This window comes from Platalea leucorodia (assembly GCF_965183815.1).
Source record: "Platalea leucorodia genome assembly, chromosome: Z".
NCBI classification, from domain to species: domain Eukaryota; kingdom Metazoa; phylum Chordata; class Aves; order Pelecaniformes; family Threskiornithidae; genus Platalea; species Platalea leucorodia.
Genome location: NC_138858.1, coordinates 4,682,046 through 4,702,241, shown reverse-complemented (window position 1 = coordinate 4,702,241; position 20,196 = coordinate 4,682,046). Strand labels below are relative to the sequence as shown.

Below are 20,196 nucleotides of genomic sequence, written 5' to 3'. Positions count from 1 at the left end.
CAGCAGCACCCAGCACTTACACAGGACTTCACAGGCTTTAATAACATAAACAAGCACAGATCAGAGGCTACTTAGAAAAACAAGATTACTCAAAGCTGAACAATACATCTGTTTTCATCCTTGAGCTCTGTTTGTAGGAACTAAATCCATAAATAGGTTAGTGAGCACTTACTAAAAAGGACTGTTTCTGATCTGTCAGACCCATATGATTGATTCCTTGTAGTTTTCACTCCCATAAAAAGTTGAATAACTTGAGGGAACCTACAGTCTCCCAGGCATTTCATGTTCATGAATAGTGAACCCATCTTGAGGTCTTTATGAGCAGTCCCACCCACCAGAACATTGTGCAACTTCTAAACATGTGACTTCAAACATGCTCTGGCTCAAAGGCAAGCCTGTATTTCAGGTTTCTAACAGCTTAGGCTTTGCTCATCCAACTGTCTGTGAAAATCATGGGAGTTTGCTTAGATCAGGACTTGCTTTTGGCCCAGATATTTGCATTAGGTACAAAAGACAAACGAAATGTGAGTTTAGGGACTTCCAGAGTAGAGCCTTGACAGGAAACACACGAGTGCAGGCTCTGCAAGGGGACCTCTTCAGGAGGGAGAGTCCCTCCCAGGAGAAACAGATAAAAGCTGAGGTTTCCTTCCAAACACTGCTGGTTTCCAAACCGCAGAGATGCTGGGACAGCAAAACGCCACACAGGGGTACCCCAGAATGGCCCCACGCTCAATATAACAACACCATCATCACAAGGCTTCCAAAGGATGCCTGCTCCCTGTGAGTTGGTGAGGAGGTACTATGATGCCCTTCTGCATCTCCTCTGCCTTCCCACAGTTCTGCAGTCTCCTGAGAATGTGCAACCTTTTCTGACTGTATGAAAAGGGTGCAACAGGCTGCTCACGTGGTGCTCTCCTTGAGGTCAACAATCTCTACCCTCTCCAGGAACCAGCTTGGGCTAGCACCAGAGTTATCATGGCGGATCCGCAGCTTCTTCAGCTCACCCAGGTCAATGGCTTTGATGGTGAACACATCCACCTGCACAGGAGGCAAGAGATAAATGACTGTGTTTCCCAGAAAGGGGGAAAGAGAGGCAGTAACTGGGCCAGAGTAATTTTTTTCCCATGAAAACAAAAGGTATTTGTAAGTCTCCCTTGTATTTTTACGTTAGATATACTAAAATAACTACAGATCTGTGAGCTCTGCATTACACTCATGCTGGGCTCCTACAAGGCAGTATCAGCCATGGAGGTGCACAACCCTTCACTCCTTTCTTTACCTCATCCCCATTTCAGCTTCCTCTAGGTTTAACTCATCTCGCCTAAATCTTATTCCTTTCAGGCTTAGCATTTTCCTCCAGATTGAATCTGGAACTGGACACAAACGTATTGACTCCATGGGAACTCTCTTGTGCACTTCCATGTGCTTTGTTTCAAACCACAGACTTTTTTCCCTCTTGTCATTTTCTACAACCATGACGTTCATTTATTAGCTGTATTAGTCTGACAGGATGGTCCTTGTTATCATAATACTTTAAACATCTTAATGTGATTAACTTGTTGGTAGACTTTGGGTTTCTACTCCCAAGGGCAGAGAACGTTACATTTGCAGTTTGGAGCTCTTCCCACTGAATGAAGAACCATGTGCAGGTTGCAGTTTCACTGGTGCCAAACTCATAAATCACAGCTAACAGCTTATTTAACAACCTTGGGCTCTTTTTTCTGATCTCAAGTTTTCCACAGCTGCTTATTGTTTCTGTAATTTTTCATTATTCAAAATTATTCCTTGAAAAATTCTTGGCTATAATAGTAGCTTGTTAATTGTTCATAAACGTTTTTATGGCAAATATTCAATCTACAAGAGATGTTGTTTAATTGCATTAGATTATAATGTAGTTATAGCACATCATGTGATATTGCTTTTATTCCCTGACTGGTGGAGTAGAACATTTAGATTCTAAGTGTATTTGCAATCTAAATACTGACATATTTGAACTGCCTCACAAATGCTCTCCAACATCGATTTAAAGTCTGTGGTTTTCAAGTATTCCTGGCAGGAAACATTATCACCAGAATGCTTGCAGGAAGCAGATGCAAAAGGTGGCTCCAATGTAGAATTGGTGTTCAGCTTATTATTCAAACGAATTTTCCCTGGAAAATGTTTTGAGGCATTTTGCTTTAAATAATATATTTAAGAAATAAAACACATCCGAGCTTTAAGCTGAAAGAAGAAGCCAAGCCTTTCAGAGAAGAGACTGTAATCAATGGCCAGTGTAACTGAGAGAGCTCTGCCAGCCTCCTTCTTGCTTGAGTGAGTTGAGTTCATGTATTACCTGGCCCTTTTCAAACTTGTTGAGGTTATTCGACCTTTTCAGCTGGCGCTCACCCGTGTCTCCTCTTTCTATGCCATAGATGCTCAAGAAGACATTAGCATCCGTCCCAGCCCCCCACACGTTCCCAGTGAGAACATGGACTTCGTAAGTATTCTCTGCAAATAAAATTGCAAAGGGAGATCAGGAAGAGCCCAGAAATAGCCGTATTTCATCATATCTGTGGCTCACCATGAAAGTGGGTAGCCCAAAAATGCTGGCACAGTCAGCTTTAAGAAAGGTTTTGTCTGGAGTTTCTTAAAATGTTTGCCTGTGTCTTAAAACATGAGAGGCTCCATCTTTCTCTAGGCCTTCTCATTAACCAAATAAATAGCTAAAGCTTGCTAAACTCCTAGCCACAGTGGTAACTTGTGGAACTTGTGACCCAAGTTCCCCAGACAAGCCTTGGAGAATCCTATAGCAATCCATTAGGATACTCCCATTTCAGGCTGTCTCCTCCATCCTCTGCCTGAGTCTAACCACTGTCCTCTTCCTCCCCAGAGCTGATCAACCAACTCACAGTGTAACTTACACTGCAGGCCTGGGGCAATGGGATGGCTGGGGGCCATAAATGGTCCTGCAAAGCTCCACAGTGTGGTTATCATCCTTCATGCAACTGCTGTATGCACATACACACGTGCGCATTCCCTCTGATACTTACCCTCCAGGGCAGACTCTCCATCAGGCACCAGCTCCACCACAAGCTCCTTATCTCCTTCATCTTTAGCCAACCAGCGGTGTGCCACAAACGTATAGACATCCATTACTTCTTCCATGTTGGTCTCCACCTCTTCCTCCTCATCAGACTTCTTCTTTTTCTTCTTCTTTTTATCAGACTCCTTCTTTGTTGCAAGTCGCTTCAGCACCACACTTTCCAAGAACCAGCCATCCCCAATGCCTTTCCCATCATGGCCTATCCGAATCTTATAAATCTTGCCAACATCTGCAGCCTCTCTCTGCCACAGAGGGAAAGTCAGCACCCAGGAGGATACAAGACATCTCAGCTTCATAAAGTGCATTCTTAAAAATGAGGAGCATCGCCTCTATCACCCAAAACCATCTAAGCAAGGAAAAGATCAATTTTTTTATGGAAGTTTACCTTTATTTTTTCCTTCCTGTTTTATTCTTTTATAATTCCCATCACCCGCTCTCATCTGAACAAACTGAGCTGAAGACATTCAGAACAACCATGGTGAGGATAGGAGCTGAATTCATATTTACTGGGCTCCCTACTTCTCCATTGCACTCCTCACCAGTATTGTCTCTATGTTGGCATTAAAGGTGAATATGCCAAAATATCATATTAAGTTATCAGATTCTCAGTGCCTGAGTTCTTTTTTAAATGGGGAGGACTACAAGGATGTCATGAGGTTATGCAGGGAGAAAATTAGAAGGGTCAAAGCCCAACTAGAATTTCATCTGGCTACTGCTGAAAAAGGCATAAAAAATGTTTCTATAAATACTTTAGCAACAAAAGGAGGGCTAAGGACAATCTCCATCCTTTATTGGATTCAGGAGCAAGCATAGTGACAAAGGGTTAGGAAAAGGCTGAAGTACTTAATGCCTTCTTTGTCTCAGTCTTTAACAGTAAGACCAGTTGTTCTCAGGGTACCCAGCCCCCTGAGCTGGAAGACAGAGACAGGGAGCAGAATGAAGCCCCCATAATCCAAGGGGAAATGGTCAGTGACCTGCTACACCACTTAGACACACACAAGTCTATGGGGACAGATGGGATCAATCCAAGGGTAGTGAGGGAGCTGGCAGAGGTGCTCACTAAACCACTCTCCATCATCTATCAGCAGTCCTGGCTAACTGGGGAGGTCCCAGTTGACTGGAAATTAGCAAATGTGATGCCCATCTACAGGAACTGCTGAAAGGAGGATCCAGGGAACTACAGGCCTGTCAGCCTGACCTCAGTGCCAGGCAAGGTCATGGAGCAGATCATCCTGAATGCCATCATGCAGCATGTACGGGACAACCAGGGGATCAGGCTCAGCCAGCATGGGTTTATGAAAGGCAGGTCCTGCTTGACTAACCTGGTCTCCTTCTATGACAAGGTGACCTGCTTAGTAGATGAGGGGAAGGCTGTGGATGTTGTCTACCTAGACTTTAGTAAAGCCTCTGACACTGTTTCCCACAGCGTTCTCCTGGAGAAACTGGCTGCTTGTGGCTTGGACGGGCGTACACTTCGCTGGGTAAAAAACCGGCTGGATGGCCAGGACCAAAGAGTTGTGGTGAATGGAGTTAAATCCAGTTGGCAGCCAGTCACAAGTGGTGTTCCTCAGGGCTCAGTACTGGGGCTGGTCCTGTTCAATATCTTTACTGATGAACTGGATGAAGGGATTGAGTGCACCTTCAGTAAGGTTGCAGACAACACCAAATTGGGTGGAAGTGTTGATCTGCTGGAGGGTAGGGAGGCCCTACAGAGGGCCCTGGCCAGGCTGGGTCGATGGGCCAGGGCCAACTGTATGAGATTCAACAAGACTCAGGTCCGAGTCTTGCACTTGGGGCACAGCAACCCCAGGCAACGCTACAGGCGTGGGGAGGAGTGGCTGGAGAGCTGCCTGGCAGGAAAGGACCTGGGGGTGTTGGTTGACAGTCGCCTGAACATGAGCCAGCAGTGTGCCCAGGTGGCCAAGAGGGCCAATGGCACCCTGGCTTGTATCAGGAACAGTGTGGCCAGCAGGAGCAGGGAGGTGATGGTGCCCCTGCACTGGGCACTGGTGAGGCCGCCCCTTGAATGCTATGCTCAGCGCTGGGCCCCGCACCCCAAGGCGGCCATGGAGGGGCTGGAGCGTGGCCAGAGCAGGGCAGCGAGGCTGGGGCAGGGGCTGGAGCACAAGGCTGGGGAGGAGCGGCTGGGGGAGCTGGGGGGGCTCAGCCTGGAGAAGAGGAGGCTGAGGGGAGCCCTCATCGCTCTCTGCAACGGCCTGAAAGGAGGCTGGAGCCGGGGGGGTCGGTCTCTTCTGCCCAGTAACAAGCAATGGGATGAGAGGAAGTGCCCTCAAGTTGTGCCAGGGCGGGTTTAGATTGGACATTATCAGGAAAAATTTCTTCCCTGAAAGGGCAGTCAGGCCCTGGCCCAGGCTGCCCAGGGCAGGGGTTGAGTCTCCATCCCTGGAGGTATTTAAAAGGCGGGTAGATGTGGTGCTTCAGGGCATGGTTTAGTGGTGGGCTTGGCTGTGATAGGTTAACAGTTGCACCTGATGATCTTAAAGGTCTTTTCCAAACTAAACGATTCTATGATTCTATGATTCTAAATGAATAGTAAAATACATTTAATACTTAACATAAGACATGAACCAAGCAAGAAGCAATAATGGTATAGCGAAAAGGCAGCAAACTTGGACTCAGATAACCTGATCTCTGACATTGACCATGGGCTTGGACTGCCCTTTTCCTTACTTTTCATCTGAAAAATTAGAAGAGTACCTTCTCACTTTGCTGGTAAGCAGAGAGGATACAATCATTAGTGATTACAATGCATCAGTGGCAGAAGGCTGTATCAGTAAGAAGATTTCCATCTCTCTAGTCAATACAGCAGATACAAAACCTTGTTGGTTTAGATTATTTGTCTGGATTACTACCTAATGAAGTTGGATAGAAGGTTTTACTCCATGCAATCCTTCAACAACCAATGACTTGTTTCTGATGATTACTTATGCTGTTAGGCAGTGTTTATGTTATAAAACCTGCAAACATTTGCTTCAGGCTGAAAACTGGTAAATTGGCATATAAAGTTTCAGTCTACAAGCATTTTTTCTACAGTAGTTTAAAACAAAATCAATTGCACACAAGATGCTTATCAGAAAACTAAAACTGATCCAGCTGTCCCAGCATAAAGAATGTGTCTTTACACTGCTTTACCCTTACATTTGCTGTAATCATGCATGCCCTGTCTATAACTGCTGGCATTTCCTATTAGCATGTAGCTCACAGAATCTTATTCTTGCCCTTATCTTTCTGTAAATATTCATATCATGAAAGAGATAGAGGATCTGTCTATTAATGCTTCAGAGTTTCTGCCTTGTTTGCTTATAAAAAAAAATTACAGAAAATGGGCAGAACTTTAAAGTCTGGCAATAAATATCTGAGAGAGGATATAAACATGGCTACGTAAACAGAACACTGTACATATGGCTTTATTATAAATCTGATATTGGCTAATAGCTTTTACTCATAAATTTTGGAAAGCTTATTTCCATTAAAAGCAGAGAAACCTAATATTAAAATTATAGAGTCTTAAAAAAGCAAGCGTTAATAAGGTGCTAGTCATCTTAAATCCCAAAGATCTCATTAAAAATGGATAAGCATCACTACCTCCATTATGTAAAGCAAGAAACTGAGGCAGGAGGAGGTGAACTGATCTCAAAAATACACATTACAAAACTGTGGTAAAGCTGTGGATAAAGGCATCTCCATTTGGCCAGTGACAACAGGAAGGATACCCCAGTCTTGATGATTCAGGGGAGCTTCCACAACTAGCTCCAAGAGGGTGCTTAACTGTGATGAGATGTATCCCACCTCTGTGGGACTGCAAATTCACAAGGAGACTTAGGCATCATTCTGCTGATCCTTGTGCTGTGAGCACATATGACAGATGTGCCTTAAATCCTGCTTCCAGCTGGATTCTGTGCTTTACTATCCAGATGTTGGTGTCTCCTGAGGTTACTTCAATACAGAAGGATGTGGCTCTGACATGCCCTGACAGGACATCCTGTCCTTGCTCTAACCTCACATCAGGGCAAGAACTAAGACCGTTCCTTTCCCCCCAGGCCTTGGTTTCTCTGGACAGAAAACCCAAGAAAGCAAGCCAGAAAAGGACGGCGGTCCAACGTAGCCAGGTTCCACTCAGAAGAGGATGCCCGACCACACTGCAGTGCACACCCGCTGCTCAGCCTTGTCAGCCCAGGACCTCTTGCTGGATTAGCCAGGTCTTGGCTCACACACCTGAGTTATGCCTGAGGCTTTTTATCCCTCCAGACTCTGCTTACTGTTGGGCTCCTCAGAAAGAGGTGTGGACTCTGCAATGTAAACCTAAATGCCTGCCAGACTGATAGCTGAAGGAGTGTGCTGTACACCTTGAGCACCGTGACTGTGCAGTGCTCACTGGGCTAGTGCTACAGGCAGTAAAATCCATGGGAGACTCACACGTTCACAGAAATTACAGCCGGAAACTTCTGCAGGGTTGGACTGACAACATGTACCAGTGGCAAAAGACGCGTGTGACCACAGGCAAAGCTAGGATTCCTTATATTCTGTATGGGGTTTCTTTTTCCCCAACTAGATAAAGAAAAGAGACAATAACGTGGTCAGGCCCAAAATATAAGTTTGAGGTCTTTTGAGATCTAACATGACTACCTCCTTTTGAAAGTAAAGATAAACAAATGCTGCTATTAGACCATGTTCTTCCATGACACCTTTGCTATCAGTCCCTCAGAAAATGAAAGTTGCTCAACGAAACACAAATCCTCCCAAGAGAAACACAAAATCTCCCAAAAATGTGGATAGAGGACAGCAGATACAAACAGACCTGGCAATTTTGTTAAAAAGTCAATCATTTGCTATGACTGGGTGAATTAGTCTGTTGATGTCTCAGTTTTGACTGGTCATTTCTTTCCCCTCATAAAAGCAGCAACAGCTGCCTTCATCATACCTTGAAGATATCTGTGGCTCCCCGTTCAAAGTTGTTCGATCTGTTTTCTAAGGTGATCAATTCAGTTTTGCCAGTCTCGCCATAAATCTGCATGAAGACTTTGGCATTGGTGCCTGCGGCCCGCACATCTCCGGTAACTACAGACACCTCGTAGTTTATCACTAGTCCAAAAATAAAGCAATTAAATCAGCAGAGAAGCTCAGATAACAACATTCCCGAGGGCTCAGGTTCAAAATTAAATTACCTTGTCTTAACAAATGACCATGTAGCCGACCATTTGCTCTTATCCAAACCAATTGTGAGATAATGTAACTCTTCACTGAGGACTAACCTGATAGTTTTCCCTTTTACAAGTATAATGCCAGTGTCAGAGGGGTGCAAAACAGAGCCTTAAACAGGAATTTCATTTCAGTATTAACTATAGAGTGGTTAAAGGATCATCTTAATATAATACAAGGCAGGGAGTTGCACAGAGCAGAGGAAAACCACATCTTTTCTCAGGATCCCAAGGCAAATTTTAACCATAGCCTTAAAAGAAAACAAATCTACTGATAAAAGTCAAATAGACAGTAGGGATTTGGTCCCTATTTATCAAACAGCCTTTCTCTTCCAGGCAATGGGGTAATACAAGCAGGACGGGACATGCGCTTGTGCAGGACTGGGGCAGGTAAATGTAAAAAAAGCAGAACTCATTGATATTGCAATGAAGAAGCAGAGCACCTTGTGTTGCGTTGCACTGCCCAGGATGTAAATTTTGCATATGATCTCAGGAAATTAAGATGGAAAACTTAGTAATGTTTTTCCAACTGTTTTAGGAGAAAAAAAAAAAAACAAAAAACAAACAAAAAAAACCCAACCAAAAAACAGCAGAATAAGTTACTTTCCTCACCAACATAAGCTCTTTGGGACAGAGACTTTTTGGTTTTAGTGTCTAACACAGTGGTGTCATGGTCTTTTAAGAATGCTAGTAATACAAAATTAGTCCTACTTATAAAAAAGCACACATTTCTCAATGTGTTTTATCTCACATTTCTCAATAGGCATAATCTCACTTGGGTAGACCTCCACCTCCACCCTGCCATCAGCTTCATCTTTGTCGAGCCATCGGTTGCAGGGGAACATGTACTGTCTTCCCTGGACTGGAACCGTAATCTGGACACTGGCCAGGAACCAACCAGACCGGAGACCCACGTTATCATGTCCAATCAGTATTCGGTTGATCTTTAAAAAAGCAAACAAAAACCAAGAGGGCAGAAAAAAACCCAACACAACAGAATTTACTTAAGATATAAAAACCTTCTTGCCTTGGCAACCTGTTCTTACACCATATTCATGTAAACCATTTATATATGTATTTAACTAGAAACTTAAAACACACTCTTCACATGCCAGCATGTATGCTAGACTGCCGACGTAACAGTCTATACAAAATGTATTTTTTAATGTCCAATGCAAAGGTCAGAGATTCTTACATCACATTCAGTCCATAGCTATATATTGATTCTGAGTTAACCCACTTGCACGAAGCACAGAGCCACCTGCAATTAATTCTTACCTTCCCAATATCCATTGTATCTAGAGTAAACTCATCCACTCGACCACGTTCAAAATAATTGCCTAGATCATTATCAGAGACTAAGAGAGGCTCTTTGCTGGAGTCTGCTTTTTCACCATAGAGTTTGATGAAAACTTTGGAGTCTGAGCTGGCACCTGGGATATCTCCCGTCTTCACGCTGATGTGATAACTGACATCTAAAGTGAGATCAATGTACAAAATACAGACACGTGAGTGCCATTTCCAGTACACAGCCTGGCAATTGGCTTCAAACAGATATAGGGGAGGGGCGCTCCAGCGACAGAGAGAGAGAGAGAGGACTTTGCTCTTTCATTCATGCACCCAGCATCTTAGGGCCATGCTGGATAAGCTGTCACACTTTGAAGTTATTCACCAAAACATGAAAGATGCAACAGTTACACTAATAAGCAGAAAATATTCTGTACTCCTCCATCTCACTGTTAGATGATTACCAAGCCATGAAAATGACCTTGGGCAAGTGAAGTGATTTCACTTTTTTTATACTTACAATTTAATTCAATAGCTTTGACTTTTTTTCTAAAACAAAACAAAAAGCATCTCAACCTGAGCTCTGTAAGCACTGTTTTCTAAAGAAAATTGTAGTATTGGAGCCCTGGTTCTCCAGAAAAGGACAATGTAATCTTTTTGGTGATTTTCTTCTGGGAACACAATGTTATTCAATGGAATTTACTCTGCTAAAGCAGAGGCAATTCAAGATCCTTCAGAGAAAGCAATTCTTAAACAAATCACGACATTAAAAATCAAAGTTTCTTTCTACATATATAATGTTGCAATTATTCTCTTTTATGCAAATTAATCCCATTCATAAACTAGGATTTAAGGGTCAGAAGCATTTCCCCCCGAGTGACCTACTGCAGCTTCTTGCATAAGAATGGTAAAAAAAGCCCAGTAGATTTACTGTGAACTGACATGAATCATTAAGTAGAATAAAGCAAGTAAATATGTGCATACACAGCTCAAACCCAGACCTTCTTTTTTCCAAGCTAAACTCACTTTTTAGCATTGGTGACTCCCCAGCGGGCACTAATTCTCGGACAATCTGACCATCATCCTCATTTTTGTCAAGCCATCTGGTTTACAAACAGAAGTAAGTTACCTTTGAATAATTAGGACCTATTAGACCTTTCAAAATCCAGGCTGGCTCCACACATAGTAAAATTCCACACCATAGTCAAAAAGATATTTTTACAGGACTCTGTATCTCTGTTAATTTTGCAGGAGCTTGACCAGACCCAATGGCAGTCACACTTTAAACCTCCATTTTTCCAAGACGAGAGATCATGAGAACCCTAGATAAGCATCTACTGTGATGTCCATTTGTCTGGATAGCACAAACTCTATAGCCACAAGTTATTCCTGTAAATGGGCAGTCTTAGTCTCTTGAAAACATTGACCTTCATTGAGCAGAAATACTTGCGGCCTTTAATACTAGCCACCTTGATTACAACCTTTATAGCAGCTAAGTTACTAAAACCCCCTTCTTTTTTAGTGTCTGCTTATTCTAGTTTATCGTCACTTTTCCCTTCCTTACAGATAAGTATATAACCCTTTTTTCTCCACCAGGGAGGGGATGAATTATGTTGTTCGCATTTTCAGGGCTGGGTATGTGGAGGCAGCTCGCACCAGCAAAAGGAAGGATTTTCCTTGTTTCTTAACATTAATCTAATGATCCAACTAGGCTAACTAAGAAGAGCCAGGCACAAATCAGAAGGCAGCATGATCTCAAGGGAAAAAAAACTGAAAGGAAAATGGAGGGGAACCAATTGCTAATCTGGTAACCTTCACAGCTGCTCCTTGAGCCTCAGGGATGAAGGAATTACAGCCCCAAACTCATCATACTCATCCTGCAACATCGCTGTGCCACATGTGTTCTCCTTGGCCAACCCTCACAGCAAAAAGGAGGGGAGCTCACTTACCAGTTAAGTTTCCACTTTTAATTTTGCTGATGAGCCAGCACATGAGGAAACCAGCAAATAACCCTCATAACAAGGATCTGGGTACATGAACTAATGCCCACTGAGAGCTGGATCAATCTTATAATATCTTTCTGGTAATAAGCCAGCACAGCTTACTGTCATGACCAGTTGGACTTATCATGGTGACCAAGAAGTAACCAAATATTTTGGAAAACCAAGGATGATAGGTCTCCATTTCGTCATCTGAAGGAAGGTTATCTTTTTAGTCTCCTCTCCCTTCCCACGCAGAAGAAAACAATAACCACAAAGAAACCATGCAGAAAACCAGCACTGGGAAAGAAATCCAAACATAAGCTGGAGCCAGCTGGCCCCAGAAGCACTAGCAGCAAAGCCCCCATGCAAAAGAGGTGCATACAGCCCCACCACAAAGACACACATCTCCACTCCCAGCTCCCCTCTAAGATTCAGTGGGTTGTCGGGTATGCAGTCTACCCCGTATTCTTCCCTTTCACTCTGTAAAGCAGGTGGCCATGTGCAGGTGGCTTGAAAAGGGCTAAAAGCTAAGGGGGTCAGCATGAAGGTGATGAACACGTGAACATGTGATGATCACAGGAACACCATGTGAGGGCATCAGGTGCGGTGTTGTGCCTCAGTGGAGGCTGAGAGGTGTAGTGGGGATAGAGGATCAGAAAAATCTGTGGGGAAGACCATGACATTGATGTCAAAAGCTGAGAAGGTTGGAGTGCAAGGAGGGCAGAAGAGGAGCATGCCAAGACACCACGTTGTCTTAAGAAAGGAAGTCTTTAGTGATTTTTTAGGGTTGGGAGATTTTTTTTACCTGTTAGAACTGGTCCTTAATACCTTTGTATCATGTAGTTCTTGATGCTGGCACAGGATTCATGTCCTTGGACAGGTATCCAATGGCTAGGGGATCACATCATCCCAAAAGTCAAGGTGCTTCTGCATACATGGATGTTAACTGGGAGGACCCACAAAATTCAAGCCTGAGTCCACCACCCCAGGACCACTGAATTCAGCAAGGCCTTCAGGAAGGCAGAAGCTCACAAGGTAGGCACACTTCTGCTTTCCTGCTGCTGTTTTTTTGTTCTGCAAGCTGCTGTTTATGCTGCCAGTGTACATGCTGTTCTTTTCTGTCACCTTTGCCATTGCTGATGTGTTAAGGAACCATGGGATGAAACTGGGTGAACCGCTTCTGCGCCAAGCTGGCAGCATGAAAATACGTTCCACAAGAAACAGATCTCTGTGTGCAGCATGGAAAATGTTAAAACTGCTTCAGCAGTGAGGATGGACAAAAAAAAAATTAATCCAAAAAGGAGGACACACCCTTAGATAAAGAAATTCTTTCTACCAATGTTAGTACCTACTGATGGCAAGAGGAGTATGTCTTGGACTGGAAGAGGAACAGGGAGGTTTATCAGCAGAAGTGGATTACGGCTTCTTACTTTGTTTCAGCCAAAAGAATAGCCAGAAGTGGCAGAAGCACTGTTTTCTCAAGAAGATGACTTTAGTGACAGAGGAAGTATTTAGATAAGCAATGCCATTGTGTTCCTCCCCTTCAGCACATATGCTGCAATATTCTAATTTTACTTCAGTGTCATTCCAATAGCATATCACTGCGCAGCGGACTGCAACCAGGGGTTTATAGTCTTACACTAAATACAAATGTATTGGCACATTATAAACACATCAGGTTGCAGAAAATAGAATTTTTCAGTATAGTGCCATCATATTCCTAGCATAAAAGACCTGTCAAAATCTTTTATTTTACCAGAGCTTCCATATGATTTCAGTGCATGTAATTCACATGCCACGGTGGGTTTTGCAAGGGTGTAGTCATGTCCTGTATCATATGCTTAGTTCTAAAGAGATATTGTATGTCCAGTAACCCAAAGCAGACACAAATATGACATGAAAGCCACTTCAGAGAGAATTTCTAGATGATCAGAGGAAGCACTGGAAAAAAAATAAGGTATGACATCATATATAGCATTTGAAATCCAGTAGATGATTGCCTTTGTGCAATTAGAATGACTAGCGCATCTGTTAGATTCAGAGATACATATGTATTTTTGTGTGTGTCTTTAAATATAACCTATATATATAAATATGTGTAAAACAGATAGACATTTCAGTCTATTTTTAGGCAACAAAAGGAGGTTTCTCTGGATCCTTTGCATGATGAACACTTTTGGCATTTGACTGAATAAATGTTCTTTCACAGGAGCCTCCTAGTGCATTATCCCATCCATAGTCTGTCTGTTGTTCTTCAGAGAATTAACGATGTTCCCTTATGCTTGTGCTGAAGAAAAATTAGGATGGTGCAGTCCATATGCTTAGAAAAAAATGCAGTGAAGTATCATTGAAGACTTCAGTGGAGCTGTAATGATTTATAGCATATAAAATTCTATCCTATCACGAGCTCATGACTTCGCCTGATTGAAAATTCATTTCTGTCTGGGATATAAATATTATGAAAAATAGGCTATTTTAGAGAATGTCAGATAGTCCATTCCTGGACTTCCACCGAGCCTTGAGGAGAAAATTAAATCTGAAGAACTCAGTTCTGAGCTTCAAAAAGGTTTGGCTCCAGTTCTGGGGCAAAAGGTGAACTCCTTTGCTTTGAACTTTCTAGTGTATTCATCATCAAAATACCTAAACCACACCAGGTATTATAAGGTATAAATTGTTGTGCCACTGAATGATTCAGTGTCCAGTCCCTAAAAGCATGGATATTATAATGTTGTACGGTCATAAGGGAGGAATAATACTGCAATGCATACAAGTGATGTACTAGTAATTCTGCAAATAAAACTTGGAGAAGTTACTTACATTTACTTCTTGCAAGCACAGATCAAATGGCTGCTTTAAAAATCACTGAATCTAAGAAGAGCTACAAGCCCTTTACAGCCAACTGTTTTAAGAGTTGAAAGCACAGGCCTGGGAGTCATTATTTCTTGATGCTCTTCCTGAATTTGACACAAACTCACAATTAATCCACTTAGCTTCTCTTTATCTCTGCTGGCTCCCTTGTACAACAGTCAGTTCTTCTCATACAGCTCTTGTGACTATTAGGTAATAGAAGTTTCTATAGAGTCATAAAAAAGCTTTCAAATTAAAAGACGAAACATAGCCATGCATATGAATATGTAAGTAACAAGAACAGAGACTTCAATGAGTTATATGCAATGAAGATCTATAAGGATATCCTATAGACATTAATTACAGTGGAAGCTGGTTAGCCAGCTCTTTGCTATAATATCTGCTCTCCACATGCTGGTACAGCCTAGTTTTTACAAAGGTAAGAAGCCCGTGAAGCTTTCTGCATGAGTGAGATGTGTTTCTGCTGGAAGGCATTTTGTCCTCTAGCTGTCTCACAGTAGCAGCTAAGCGGCAGAACGTCAATGGAGTATCTTTCAATAAGGACACAGCAGCAGAAGTTGTCTTCTCCAGACCATGCAATTGTGCTGTGTAGAAGAGTGGAAGTTAATCAGGTCTTGGAGATGAAGGCAATGAGAACATCAGCATGTCCACTGGCTGGCCACAGACTGGCAATGCAGAAACGGAAACTTCCCTGGTGTCCCCCGGATGGAGTCTCTATCTAACCTCGCTTGCATTGGCTCACTGAAAGAAGGCTGCTCATCTTGGCCAAGTCTTCTTCAACATCTTGGCTCTGAAGAAGCAGGTGAAGCAGGCCTCTCTGAGCACCTGCCCAAGCGGTGAGGACATGAGCTGTCCTTGGCCTACAGGACTGGAGGGGAACATCCAAACACTGCAGGTCATGGAGATATTTATCCCTCACGCGGAGGATGCAGTGGGTGAGCACCTTCGCCCTCAGATATCTCCAGACTCCATGACGACACCTGTATACTGCGATGATGCCCCAGTCTCTCAAGAGACACAGGCACCAAAGATAGTGAGAGGGAGCAGCTGTCCCTGTGTTTGGAGGTGATCAGTCATGTTACCTTCTCAATCTGAGAGGAAGAGATAATGCTGGCACAAGGACAGCAAACAAAGCTGCATGAACAACTGATATCACTTGGAAAAAGAGACATTAAGAAAGGCAAGAAGAGTGGAATTCCACCACTTGTGACTTGAAGCCTGATTGCACCCCATTAATATTTTGGAGATAAGGTCTTGGATGTTTTTTCTCCCTCCTTTTTCGGTCTCTGGCCTGAGTGGAATGCCCCATGGACTCTGATGCTTCTGACCCACAGGCATAAACCTCAGGGGAAGGGGGTCATCACTCCAAGCTGAGGGAAGACACCCAGTTATACAGTCAAGTAAGGAGATAATTCAAAAAGAAATCTCTAAAATGAGCGAGCTGCATAGTGCAGTTAGACACAGAAATATCTCTGAGGAGTCTGAGCAAAACAGCTCTTCACGTGGACACTTCATGTCCAAGTAAAAAACCTGTCTCGCTTGCCTGCTTAACTCAGTAAAACATATGGTTGTTAAATATGTATCAAAAGGCAGCAGAGACAACATGGTGGTTTGTTCTTTGAAAAGGGAGAGACTGGCTTGCTTTTCACAACCAAGATGACATTGCATCTGCTGCTCCGTGCTGTCTCCCCAGTGAGTTTGCTCTCTGATGTGACGTGGCTTTAGCAATGCAGAGAGGCTGGGGCTGGCTCCTGTTTTGTATTTGGCTGACTACCCTCATTATAGTGGAGTTCTTCCTGATTTACTGTGACAAGAGACAAGTAACCAGTTTAGCAGTCTTACCTTTGTTTGCAATTTAAAAATAATTGCGTTTGAGATTTACAATTCCACTTGTCCCCCAGGACATGACTTTTTAGAACAGGTACTTGATGTTGTTAAGTGGAGCTCAGTGGACTTCCATCTTACAGGATGAACATCCTGAGAGGGCAAGTGGGATATTACAGGACACTGAGCTACACTGAAATTAGTCTCTTATGTTTTCACCCAGTTCTCTAGTTTGTGCTGCAATGTTGAGGCAGACCCTAGTTAGTGCCAGGACAGATGATGCATCTTGTTTCCCACGGGTAGCCTCAGTACAGCACATTTCTTTTGGCCACTTGATGGTCTAGGAAAGAGAAGAATACATTCATAACCCACCTATAGGGGTAAGTTACAGACCTCTTCTCTAGCACTGTCTCTGTCTGCATGATATGCATTTCCCTTCACGCAAGGAGCTCTCAAGATGGCAGCATAACAATTTTGCATTCTCCCAACACAAAAATAGCATCCCATTGCTCCTGGAAAGATGGGATGTGCATATGAGGGACCAGAACCTCGTCCCGCACATGCAATAAAGCTAGCAGATTGCAGCAGATTGCAGAGAGTGTTTCTGCAGCAGGCAATTGCAGTGACACTGGATGTGGTACTGGAAGGTTGCATTTTGCCTTTTGGAAATTCTCTGTATTACTGAGCTAATTGCTGAGAAGTTCACAATTCAGATTGCTGTTCATTTGGTAAGGGGAGTTAACCGTATCTTAAACCTCCCAATCCACACTTTTTGCTTTCAGGCTTAGCAAAAATAAATGAATGAATACATAAAAAGGATTAAGCTGTGCTCAGAAAATTCCAGTCTTGGAACAACAGCTAGGCTCTTCAAACTCTGGTAAATGCATAGATGGAGGCATAATTTACAAGCATTTTTGCCAGTACCTGTAGCAGGGGAATTCCACAGCCTCACTTTCTGGCTGTCCTTCTTCCCTCACTATCACTTTGGCAAGGTACCAGCCACTGCTTCCTCCTTTGCCATCATGCCCTATCCTCACCCTCCTCACCTGCTTCAGCGTTACTGCTTCAACGAAGAATTCATCAGCCTTTGAGAAGGAGAAGAAAAAAGGTAAGGCAATATTTCTCCTTAAAAACAAGCAAACAAACCAAATTTATTATTGCAATCAAACCAACATCATCCGCATGCTGCAAGATAATTCTTCACAAGATGAAGGAAAAAGTATGAATTAATTTACCAAAGAATGAAAGCTTGAATATTTGTGCTAGATGTATAATATTAGATTTACAAATATATGATCTGCCAGCATTTTAAATCTCCCACATCATTGCATTCCCTCCACAACTGTAAAAAAAAGAAAAGTGATTTGATTATTAAGAACTTCATACAGAGAGGCACAAAATCCAAATTCAAATCCCTGCTCAGATATCAGCTTTCTGGGAAACCCAGGGCAGGTCACTTTAGACCAAATCCACAGAGGTATTTAGAGGTACAGTTCAAAGACATTACCCCATGTTAAATTCAGATGACATGGACTACTGAGCACAATTTAACCCCAACCATTTCCTGGCATGGTAGCATCAGGCATGGCTGCAGGGGGGTATTTCCAGCTGCTCTAAGCGTTGTCTTCAGAGGTTGGTGTGAACCTAACCCCCAGCAGCTAAATACCCTTAATACCCCACAAGAGACATGAAATTTATGTCTTTTTTTTTTTTTCCCCCACCGGAAAAGGGCTCAAATCACCAACCTACAGATTAGCCCAAGTGATGGCCCCTCAGCACCAGAGCTTTGTTACCCAAGATCATACTGGGAGCAGCAGTTGCCAATGGCTGAAGGAAGAGAGATGTATTAAAAGAGCAAGTTACTCCTCTGGGAATCAGGCCAGGCAAGTATCTATGGTACATCTACAGATGCACACTCATGTATGTATAAATACACAGCATATCTGAAGGCTATAGACCAACAAACAGACACAACTGCTGTGGTCACCATCTGGCTGAGATGCCTCATTAGGTAAGAGAAAGCTAACCAAACACTGTGATTCGTTTGTTCTTCATCTCCCAAAAGCCCGTGAAGCACATATGGTGGTAGTATATATCCAGCTAGCTCCCAGAAAGTGTAGTGGCAAGGCAATATTTATTTAAATATTTAAATTTATTAAAATAATTGTAATTTTTTCCATCATTCAGAACTCCAAACTGACCTTTAAAATAAAGACAACTAAACATACTGTCACTGGTTTAAGTGCTAATGATGGACTTACTTACTTACATATATGAATAAGTATTACCAATATACTCAAAACTGCTGAATTGGGGATTTAAGGTATCAAAATCTCACTGAGTCAAAGTCAATGAAGTCTAACTCATTAGGCCTGATGTTCATCTGACTTATTAACAGCTGATATAAATTAATGACTAGATAACTAAATGGAACTGTAGCAAGGCAAACACCTAATTTAGAGGCATCTTTAAATTTTACCTTCTATACAGGCTGTTAGTTTGCATCTGCAAGCAAGCTTTTCAAGTTAAATTGGTAATCAAGGTACTATTGGTTTAAGTGGCTGTAGATTAGAGACTGCACTGACTTAGCTACATTTCTTTTTAACAGGGTATCTGAGTTAATCAGTGTAGATATACTCATTCAGTCTCTTGAATATATGAGCTCTAAGTTTGTCAGGATCAATCCTTAAACAGCTTCCAATTCATTCAGCAGCTTTCGGCTCCTCATGCCAAGAGAGCAGTTTTCCATTAACAGATTCCAGTTTGGTTTATATCATCTGGATACTATTAATCACGCTAATTGATTTCCAAAATTATTTTTCCTTTTTTTTTTTTTTCCCTTCATGTGAATTACCCTATAACTCATTCTTGGGAGTAAAAATAAAATAGTCATCATCTGTGTTTAAAATATATGTATCTTCTGTGAACCAAGCGTCTTCCTTTGGAACTCCATTGAAACAGTCTTCAAACTACCACCAAAACATGATTCATTTTGCTACCATTTTGACAAAACTAGAGTTTGTCAAATGACAAAATGTTGTCCCTTACAGCTTGGATTTACCTTTTAAAAATAAAAAATCTATAATGTAAGTGCACAGGCAAAAATATGATGTTTGCAATGTCCATGTCTGCAAGCCTTTATATCATTTAGAAGCAGAACTAACATTCACACTATGTAAATGCCACGTGTTTCCGTGGACAGGTCTCACAGGCACAAGAAAACCCTGATGAAAGTTCTTTTAAAGTCTAAAAAGCTCAGTGATTTCAGTGAGGAATTGGAAATTCTGGACATTCAAAGGCAAATCCAACAAGTTATTGTGTATTTCAGAAGCCTAAATTCAATGGTCAATTTTGAAAATGTGACCTCCTTTTATATTCATTTTGTTTCCATTCCAAATCTTCAATCAAATAATGACACAAAAGGTGGAAAATCTGCAGAGTTCTGTGATCAGATTCTCAAAATCTCCTCAGGGAGATACTGGTTACATTTTACCAGTCTAAGCTGGACCCTAGAGATCCAAAATGTGCCTTATAATTGAATACATATTAAGTAGGTTAACCCCATAGATCAGCTCAGCTCACTATTTGCTTGTTAATGCTGCAAGGTCTTTAACTACAGTTTGACCTCTTCATTATTTCCAGCTTTCCAGGGAACAAGCTCTATCTTCGGTTCAGGCCATTTCCACCCACCTCCATTGAGGACACAACATACGAAAACATGTTGAAAACCAGACTGAAAATAAGGCACAAAAATTGAGTGCAGCATGGTTGAGGAGAGACTGGAGGAAATATAAAAGACACATGTTAGGTTTTCGGTTCTGATTTTCACATTAAACAGGATGCTTTTTCTTCCTTTGCCCCGGGAGCCAAATTTTTGCCACATTAGAGGGAAGGGGAAAGGCTCCCTCTTGTTCTTGGAAGATGGACAGTTTTC

The 20,196-nt window shown here is 42.4% G+C and overlaps 1 protein-coding gene across 1 annotated transcript in view; it reads right to left on the bottom strand.

Annotated features, from left to right (window-relative positions):
• Nucleotides 1-20,196, bottom strand: part of LOXHD1 (lipoxygenase homology PLAT domains 1) — a gene marked incomplete at both ends in the record, with an annotated part of 150,708 nt that overhangs the window by 72,488 nt on the left and 58,024 nt on the right. The window contains 8 exons of the mRNA XM_082335370.1: nucleotides 905-1,038; nucleotides 2,333-2,487; nucleotides 3,030-3,324; nucleotides 8,025-8,185; nucleotides 9,053-9,245; nucleotides 9,580-9,776; nucleotides 10,615-10,691; nucleotides 17,187-17,347. Coding sequence (XP_082191496.1) covers nucleotides 905-1,038; nucleotides 2,333-2,487; nucleotides 3,030-3,324; nucleotides 8,025-8,185; nucleotides 9,053-9,245; nucleotides 9,580-9,776; nucleotides 10,615-10,691; nucleotides 17,187-17,347 — 1,373 coding nt within the window. The remainder of the gene's footprint in view (nucleotides 1-904; nucleotides 1,039-2,332; nucleotides 2,488-3,029; nucleotides 3,325-8,024; nucleotides 8,186-9,052; nucleotides 9,246-9,579; nucleotides 9,777-10,614; nucleotides 10,692-17,186; nucleotides 17,348-20,196) is intronic.